Below are 9,619 nucleotides of genomic sequence, written 5' to 3' on the forward strand. Positions count from 1 at the left end.
GGGGGCAAATGCGTAAAGCAGAGGGGGTGAAAATATCATCGCCCTTTTAAAAAATAAATATTTTAATTCCTAGATTTTAATTTTTGATTTAGACGGGGACTCGTGAAGATTTGGGACTTTTACAAGGTTAATCTTGTAAAAAGCACAAAGAAGGAGAATCCTTAAGAGTTAAGACCGCCAAGTTATACGTTTATACTTTGCGGAATGAATAGCGTACTTTGCTGAAGAGCATCCATTCCATTGTAACTAGAATAAATATTGGCAAGTGATACATTATCCCCCTCTCTTCTCTGCTTCAGCCCCCTCTAGTTTATTTGCGATCACCCTTTTACGCTACAAGGGGGGTGGCCCACGGAATAAAAGGCCCGAATATATTATTTCTGTTCTTGTCTACGTCCGAATCTCGCATTTGTACTTTCCCCTCTCTCTGAGATTATCTTTCATCTCTCTGAAACAAAAAAATGGGGGTGCGAAAGAGATAGGACCAGTAGGGAAAAAAGAAAATTGCGAAGAGGAATTGATTTAATTAATGGCGGAAAAACCTCAACCCGTACGAGTTCTCTACTGCCCTATCTGCAGTTTCCCTCCTGAGTATTGTGAATTCGGTCCCGATTTCGAGAAATGCAAACCCTGGTTAATCCAAAACACACCCGATCTCTACCCTAATCTCGCTAAAGGTGATCTCTTTTAATGTTAATTGTCAAAACCTAATGGCCACAATTTGAATGAATGTCTTTAGGTTTCTTACCGCTTATTTTTAGGTTTTTTTTTTCCTTCTTTCTTACTGTTCAGAGGCAAATGACAAGGAAGCTGCGAAGGCTGCTGATCAGTTACAATCACTGGCAGTTTCCTGTAGCGATGGTGCCACTCCTTCAGGTACGCTGATACTTTGTTATGTATTAATATGTTTATGGGTAGTTGTAACTTGTAATGTAGTTATTATGTAGTTGTACTTGTGGGTATGTGTTGTATTGTTATGGGTGTTAGTTATTTCCTACGTGTTATGTAAGTGGGTTAATGGGGTAGTGATGTGGCCAGTGGCGGAGCCAGGATTTATAGATAAGGGGGGGGGGGGGGGGGGGGGGGGGCAGGTTATACATAAGGGTGGGCCCAATTGAGTTGGGTCTATAAAGGAGTTTGGCCTAACTCAACAACGGCAGCTGCCTCCCCTTATGCTACATGTAGCTCCGCCCCTAGATGTCGCACTACCTTTATGCTTGTATTTAAGGAGTCTATTTTAATGAAAATGTGGGAAGAAAAGAATTTTCCCCTCTTTTTTTTTTTTTTAAAATCTTTTTCCTTTGTTTATTTCTGTTATGGCCAATCAGGCACGTTACACATTTCGGTTGTGTTGGCTTCTGGTAGGTGATAGAACACAGTTCTATCAAAATATAAAATAAGGAGGAAGAATAGACTCGGAGGAAAATGGAGAAAACATTGAGTTAATTTGACAAAACTCAGCCTTCCGACGTGCTAACAGCACTAAACGTGATTATTGCTTGCTGAATAACCATAAGGCTTCTATGTGTTATAGAAATTAGGGAGAGCAAAATAGGAAATAGAAATCAGCAGAATTGGAAAAACGCTATAGGTTTATTGTGGCAGATTTGGGATGTCTGGTTCATTACTCTGCTAGCATTCTATAGGGCTCTCAGAAAAGGCTATAGCCTATAGGTTTTTTGTGGCAGATTCAGCAATGTACTGATTAAGACTTGATGTAGTAAATGAGCTGTAATTTTCATTAAGAGGGTTTAACCTCCTTGTATCAGAGGCTAGGTGGCATGTCCTCCTCTAACCTGGCTTTAAGAGCTGCCATTAGCATGCAATATCAGATTCTTTTTTTTATTTTTTATAGTGCAGTGGGCTAGTGTTCTTCTAGAGTTCAGATGTGCCTCGGAAACTACCGTAAGAATATCTTGGGACGAGGTGCGTCTGAGCAAGATCCGTTCTAGCAAAACGTCTCTCGAGTGGTGCCCCTCCCCTCCTGGATTTGTTAAGTTAAATTTTATGGGTCCAGCTTTGGGAATCCTAGGCTGGCTGGCTCTGGGGGCAGGCAGATGGTGTTACCAGGTGGTCTTACTCTGCCCGTTGGACCAGAGAGATTTTACCAATTTGGAAGTGCTGTCTTTCTTAGCCGAAATTTGATTAGTTATTTAGTTGTGACGGGTTAGATCGTCTTATTGTTGGAGGAGATCCCTTAATGTGATCCGCAGGATGAGCAAGGGCTTGACCTATCTATGGAGATGTGCAGACGTGATTGAAAAGGTCCTTGACCCGGTAGTGGGGTACTCGCTTAGATCTCAACAAATTTTGCAGTCCGCGAATAGTAAGGCTGATTGCTTAGCTCGCTCTGGTTTGACAGACCTGTACTGGAGCTTTTCAATTATCAGAGAAAACTAAAAAGTTCTCAAATCCGGAGCAGTATTTAATTCACCATAATTGATGGGCCTAAGGCTTAACAATATAGATTTCTCAACCACTTCTAGAGACATCAAGACTTGGACTCCTAATAACAACTAAAACCTTATGTGATTAGTGGCATGGACAGTAAAATCATAACTTCTCGTTATTTCTGACTTACTACTCACGAAAATAAAACTAGTAACAAACACTAACATTCCTATTTAAAACAAATAAACACCATAACTTATAGATGAAATAAGAGTACTTGTGTGGGCCCCATATGGATTGGACCCCACATTCTTGGATGGTCGTTGGACTTGGCCACTTAGTGTTATCACTTTAGGCATGCGTTTATAAACCTTTAAGGCTATAAGGTTTTGACTCTCCATCAAAATGTCTCGTGCTTTTTTTTTTTTTTTTTGGATAATGAAAATGTCTTGTGCTTATAAAGTACACACATTTATTATGCCCTCATGAATGTTTCTTTGGCAAATGGTGGGCATGTTTATATGATATACACAATGGTGAGTGTTCAGATTCTGTATTCAAGTGGTAGCCTACTAGTTATTTCAATTAGTTATGACCACTATCCTTGCCAACCAACAATAAAATTGAGGATGTAGTTGTATTTTCCTTTTTATCAGGTACTTTCAAGTTGCAAAGCCCTTCTACTGCTCATAGTTATTGCTTTTTCTGTTCTTTTTTTGTTGCAGCAGGTACACCAACATCTAAGCAAGAAGAAGTGAAACGACTCCCTGGTGGGAAGATAAAGAAGAAGGTAACTTCCTCGAGGATCCTTAGTTCAGCAGAAGATACAGACTACTTCTTTGACATGATAGCCCTCTCATAGGACTTTAGAAGCCTTCTTTTGATCCATGTCCAAATTCAGATCAACTTCACAAACTCTCATACTTATTTTATTAATCTCAAATGGCAAACCTCATACTTTTTATCTTCATACTCCGATAGGTGTTTAGTTTGATAAATCATTAGCTGTTAATGGCCATTTCACATTATGGATTACAATAAACAGAGGAGAATATATTTGCGATTCCATTTTTTAATTTCTTTTCACGACTTCATTTAATGCATCTCCTGCTAAGTGTAGTCTTTTGTTTCTTTTTGTCTTTTATATTCTTAATCCAGTGCTAACACCTTTCTGAATGTCGAATTCCATCCAATGATAAATTAATATCATGCTTCTTATAAGAGCAACAATTTTGTTACGATATGTCTCCTAGAAATGATCAAGAAATGGCTGAAATTGATAACATTTCCTGTGCTCTAGCAATCGCAGCCTATTGTATTCAATGTACCGGACCATATATTTGTTATGCTCTGGTTGGTAAGCCGATGTCTGAATAATCCCATAATGAGCCATGTTCAAGCAGCAAAGAGAGTTTTTTCAGTCAAAAGCGCTGGAAGTGGTTGGATAGTGTGTGCCAAATCTGTTTGTGGGTGTTGGTGTTTGTGGGGTGGGGTGTCAGGGTTGGTTAATTAGCGATCAATCTTTCTTCATTTATTCTATTTTGCTGGAACTGGTTTGATACTCTATTTTGATGCATTTGCATAATCAAATCAGGCCTTTTTATGTATCTGATTGGTCTGGTGCAATTCATAGAAGCGATGCTATAAATTCGTAGTCATCATTGCATTACTGAAATATGACTAGTTCTGGTTGAAGCTTTAACCAATACAACTAGTCAATTTAAGCTGACATATTGCTCACAATTTAATAGAATTGGAAATTGGATAATTTTTTAATGATTAACTTATTTATGTGCATTTGTTAAATGTATTGCGAGATATGTGAAATCAATTCCATATTTATCTCTTTTGATTTTTTTTTCAACAGATGAATTAGATTTATTAAACAAAAACCAAGTCCAAAAAAGAAACCTCAGCCCCGTTGTTTTGTCTTTCCATTTAAATCATAATAGGCTTTAAAACTTTGATTGTAGGTGTAATTGATTTTCACCATTCTTTCTTGCTCTGAATGATTAATTGGTTGTTTATCCCAATATTAATTATCATTGCCGCTTGAATAGCCTTGTTCTCTATCATTGAGTGCATTACCTGAGCAGTCTGGATCATAGTTACTGTGAAAACTGTTTGCCCTCACAAGTACCCAACTTTCTCTCATTTTCCCACCCTATTTTTTGTGCTTCTGGGTAACTAATAAGAATTCTAACTTATGTAAAAATGAGATGATTCTTGCATACATTTCTTGCACTATTTCATGCATATGTTTCTTGGTCTCCAAAGGTTTAGAATCCACTAAATATATTATTTAGAATGTGGAGTCATCTTTCTTGGGTCTAGAAATAGTTCTTTATGCAGGATGAAAAACTATACAATTACATATGTGAATCTATGCGCTAATTGAGACGTCGAATTATAAGGCTTGTTTTTCTGATTGATGACTTGGCGTCTCAGATGTCATCGGTATTTCCTTTGTTGTTTTTGTTGGCTTCAGAATGGTTGACTGTATGTCATTTTGCATCTTTCTGTTACGCATGAGTTTAATACTTCTATTATTAATATTCAAATTAGTTACACTCCATCAGTTTTGTGCATATCAAGTAACAATTTCCACTTTAGGAGAAGCAGGAAGTTGTCATTGAAAAGGTTGTTCGTAATAAGCGCAAATGTGTCACCATTGTCAAAGGCCTGGAACTTTTTGGTGAGCAATGCACAATGTATTTTTTCTCATTTGTTCATTCAAACATTATTCCAATTATACTAATGATTATTGCAGTTCTGAAGTCAATTTTATAACTCTGGATTGTTGCAATAATGTTTTAGGTGTTAAACTGAGTGATGCTTCAAAGAAGCTTGGGAAAAAGTTTGCAACCGGAGCATCTGTTGTTAAGGTGCACTGGAGTTTGTTTTGATAATATGGAATGCTTTAGTTGTAAGCATGTTATTTATAGTATATCCTGTTTTCTGAACAATTGGTTTAGGGGGCAACTGAAAAGGAGCAAATTGACGTGCAAGGGGACATATCCTACGATATCGTGGAGTTCATTACTGAGACCTGGCCTAATGTAATTCACTGTAACCATGAACTTTCTATTGCATGTCTTGTAATGCGTTTTTTCCATGTTTTGGGTTAATATATTTTAATTCATTGTGGTAGAGTTCATCTGTTGGAGGACATTTTCATCTATTGAAGTCCTTCCATTTTGAAATTTCATATTAAAAAAAATTTATGAATCATAATACATACATTTTTCTAAGCACTCTAATACTTGATTACTAAGAGTCCAAGACTATAAGACATTTATATCCCATGCAAATCTTTTTTTTTTTTTGAATGGCAAAGATTCATTAAAACAAACAGAGACCGAGAGGGTCCCTGAGGATATAAGAGAAAACAAACCGAAAAGAGAGAAAAAAGAGAAAACAAAGTTAAGGGGGTAAAAAATCAAAGAGTTCCAAACTTTCTTTGAACACCCCAGCTCTTGCCAGTCTATCTGCTTCGGCATTGACAGAGCGCCTAACATGTGAAAAAGAGATGGATGCCATCCCATGCAAATCTATTGTAAACTCAAATTAGCTTGGGTACGGTTTTTTGTAAGGGAATTGTTGGATGTCTACAAAGCCCATCCCACTTTTTTTTTTTTTTTTGGAAAATTGACAATTGTATTCATATCGAACGAATTACATTGGGGACAAGAAGTCCCAACTTGCAATTTCAAGACATGAGAGGTCAGGATATACCCAAGAGAACTACGAAAAAAAGTATCCACAGGACCACTAATAGCTAAGGATACTGCAGGTTGGCATCTTCTTTAAGCATTACAAAAACCTCCATCCAACAAGATCCAACCGCGCCAATGCCCAATTAAATCCTCACCCAGAGATGATTCTCACAGCAAGAGATCTAAAGAGCCTTCTGCCCGACGAAATCTTGAATATAATAAAACCAGTCAGATTCAAAGCTTCTATTCACTGGTTACATCCTTTCAGACAACATCTGACCGAGAAATAATTGAATCCAACCCACCAAATAACTGAATGGAAAGCCCATCCCACTTTTGCACTAGTTTTTTTTCCTATCCGAACTTACCTTGTGAATGTTGAGGTATGTGAGTCCTTTTAATGGCCCTATGCCATGGTCAATGGCTTCTTCGAGCTTGAGGGGAATGTTTGGGTTGCATGCTTGTCAAGCTGCTGTGTTTAATCCCCCTGGAGTCTATTTTTTTTTTTAGAAGTTCAATTTTTTGTTCACTATAAAGGCAGTTCATTTTTTATGTGAATTTTTCTTTCCTATCACAGATTTCTTATTTACACATGCACAATTTTGTTTGCCCATCTTTTTGTGTTCTTTCTCAAATTGCAACTTTGATATTTTTCATTGTTGCCTGCTAGTTATACTCATTCATCGAGGGCTTTTGTTGATTCCATGCTTAGTTGTCAATTGAGGCCATTCCATTTCTCTTTGATTAGAATGTTCTAGAGTTTCACATGTTCCAGTTTTCTGTTCGGAAAAGTTGCTCCTAGATCTAGAATTGTGGCAGAAGAAAATTTTGAGAGAGCACAAAAAAATGACAAAAAACGTTGATCATCAACCTAGGTTTAGGGTGTGGGGTAACAAAAGAGACCCCAAATGTGACCAAAAGAGGGGGTTTTAGATGGGAAGATTCTCTCTGTTATCCAGTGGCTGGGTGGGAGCCACCCCCACCCCTGGAGATTCGCCAACTTCATGGATGAGGTTCATGATCGTTTGGAGGACGTCCACCCCTTTTTCCTGCATGTGCGAAGATCGGCCAATAGTGATGCTGATAGATTGGGAGTTGAAGATAATTTGGTAATCTTTGATCACCTTCCCCCTTGAGAGCTTTGTTTTGTTGTCATGCTATCCTTTTGTTGTTTTGCCTTTTTTTGTTTGTAGTGAGTAGTGACTATCTCTGTTGTGGGGTCCTGTCTCCCCTTTCTTCTTATTAATAAAAATTCTTATTATACAAAAAAGAAAGAAGAAAAGCCAATCAAGCTTGCAAAGTAAACACTATTTGTGCCTTGAGTCAGATATGAAGATAAAAACTAAATGTTCTACAGGCTGGAAGTAAAATTGTATTCTGCAGATAATGCTCCCTACAATACAATAATATACATGTTTCTTCTCAAGCTTATAATGATCCCCTTCTTTATGGGCCATGTGACACGCCGTAGATGAGGTGATACCTCTTTGCACATGATGACCAAACTACTTCTACAAATGTGAGTTTGCACAAGAAATTGTGATACTCTTTCTACAATTTTACCCTTTAAGCCTGGGAGCAGTAACCTGAATATCATGGGTGTGTGGTCCCTTTTGTTTGTCAAGCAGAATTACCTAAGATGCCTATGCACAGAAAACAAGTTACCAGTCATTCTTTAACTCCTTCCGAACGATGTCCCTTTCTAATCAAAGACGAAGGCAACTCAAAGGCCGGAAGCATGTCTTTACTGGGAAAGCTGCCAAATCATTCATAGACTTTGTCTCAGTGAATTAGGTCAATTGAAATCCTGATGCTGCAGAAACTAAAGACTTGTTGTTGCTTTTTGTGCATTTCAGGTACCAGAAACTGCAATTTACTTCATCGAAGATGGGAGAAAAGTTCCAGCCACTTGACTATGTATCATGAAAGACTACGTATTGAGTTTAGAGTAAGTACAGTGCCTGATATTCTCTGTCTTGCTAAGAAAATAGCATTTTTTGCCCCTTTCCTTCAGATAGGTGGCTTTCCGTGCCTAATTATTATGCTCTAATTAAACATGCCACTCTAGATTAAGTTCCAAATCCCAAAAGGATGAAAATCCGATGTTCATGGGAGACACCTTTTCTTTCCTACAATGGCAATGCTATTATATGGATGGACTATGTACATAAACCATGTTGGTTTTTAGTTCATCTGGAGTTTTATAATGCCATTTGGGGCCTTAGTGGAATCAAATCAAAAGCTAACTAGTTTAAACAATTTTGACATATAAGTATTATATCATCTGTTTTTTTTCCTTTCTGATGTCTTGAATGGAAAATATTTCCTCCACATCTAAAATTGTTGTATACAATATCGACTGATATGTAACACCGTGGCTTCTGTGGTGGACAGATGCAGCTGGGGTTTATGTGAGTCATTTTCGTCATATTTATCTGTAATTATTCATGGTTATTGTTATTCATCAGTAATTATTGCTACAATCAACACTTCCAAAATAGTCTTCTCCACCTTTTAAATGATATTGTTTTTGCTTTCCTCTCAAACCCATATCTTCTCCTTTTCTAAAGGCCTTGGAACCCTTAACTGAGAAATTATGCGGTGTCCTTGCATATTTTTTAGTGATCCAAACTAGTCATACTTCATATACATGCCCTGCAATTGATGGACCTTAAACCTAAAATTTCTGGATGGAGAAGCTTCTGATTTTCTGGATGGACAATCCTAGATTTTTTATTTTGTGGATGGACATTCCTAGATTTTTTATTTTGTGGATGGACATCCCTAGCTTTCTGATCACCATTCAAAAGAAAATAAAAATAAAATAAAAATCCTAGCTTTCTGATTTTCTGTGATTTTTGTCTTGTAAGTTGTAATAGCTTTCTCAGCATGCTCATTTTACACCCTACAATTATCAATTGTTAGGATCTCTGAATGCAGAAGATTCATGGGACATGGCCTACCTATCTTGCAGCCCCAAGAAATGAATGTTATTTGTGATAGACTCCTAATACAAGAACATGGTTTGATAATGGGGTGAATTCACCTTGTTGACACTTCTTAATTGGTTAATCAATATACACAGTGGAGCCTAGAGCAGTGGTAGTAGAGTCTTGGTAGTAGAGTCTGCTGAATCATAAATGAAAATGATCCTACAGAAAAACACTCTGAGGGAAGCACATATAGAGGATATCAGTAGCATAAAATATTTTCCCTGTTTTCAAGAAAAATTGCAAACCTACTTGACACTTGATTTTTTTCCACATGTTTTTCATGAATTTTTTTCCCCATATCCAAACTAACTCTTGTGATCTAGGACACCTATACCATCTAAGGAATGTTTTAGGGAAATGACCCTATTTAAGATATTATGGGAAGCTTTGTGACTGAATTCTAAGATGCCATGAGAAGCTTTTTGATTGGGCTCTCAACATTTGCATGAGCCCAGTTACAAGGCTTCCCGTAATATCTTAAATATGGGATTTTCTAGGCAATTTAGCAAAAAAAGGAGA

At 37.3% G+C, this 9,619-nt stretch overlaps 1 protein-coding gene across 5 annotated transcripts; it reads left to right on the top strand.

The window, feature by feature from the left end:
- Positions 1 to 323: 323 nt before the first annotated feature.
- Positions 324 to 8,653, top strand: LOC143846669 (translation machinery-associated protein 22-like). 5 transcript variants are annotated; one of them, XM_077355164.1, is made up of 8 exons: positions 324 to 677; positions 793 to 876; positions 3,120 to 3,181; positions 5,014 to 5,086; positions 5,209 to 5,276; positions 5,367 to 5,450; positions 7,964 to 8,055; positions 8,502 to 8,653. In XM_077355164.1, exons 1-7 carry the CDS (start codon positions 530 to 532, stop codon positions 8,018 to 8,020), a joined length of 576 nt encoding a protein of 191 aa, XP_077211279.1. In that variant the 5' UTR covers positions 324 to 529; the 3' UTR covers positions 8,021 to 8,055; positions 8,502 to 8,653. The 5 variants fall into 5 exon arrangements, with proteins under 5 accessions (XP_077211279.1, XP_077211278.1, XP_077211277.1 ...); XM_077355163.1 differs by having other exon boundaries at positions 333 to 677; positions 3,117 to 3,181; XM_077355162.1 differs by having other exon boundaries at positions 339 to 677; positions 5,005 to 5,086.
- Positions 8,654 to 9,619: the final 966 nt, after the last annotated feature.

Source organism: Tasmannia lanceolata, unplaced genomic scaffold (assembly GCF_043159265.1).
Source record: "Tasmannia lanceolata isolate RefF3 unplaced genomic scaffold, GAP_Taslan_0.1 ptg000015l, whole genome shotgun sequence".
NCBI lineage: Eukaryota > Viridiplantae > Streptophyta > Magnoliopsida > Canellales > Winteraceae > Tasmannia > Tasmannia lanceolata.

Bases quoted from the DNA above. Each gene is read 5' to 3' on its own strand.
- LOC143846669 (XM_077355161.1), top strand. From the start codon at position 530: ATGGCGGAAAAACCTCAACCCGTACGAGTTCTCTACTGCCCTATCTGC. The intron at 678-792 runs GTGATCTCTTTT...CTTACTGTTCAG, and splicing joins CTACCCTAATCTCGCTAAAG to AGGCAAATGACAAGGAAGCT. The intron at 5,277-5,366 runs GTGCACTGGAGT...CAATTGGTTTAG, and splicing joins CCGGAGCATCTGTTGTTAAG to GGGGCAACTGAAAAGGAGCA.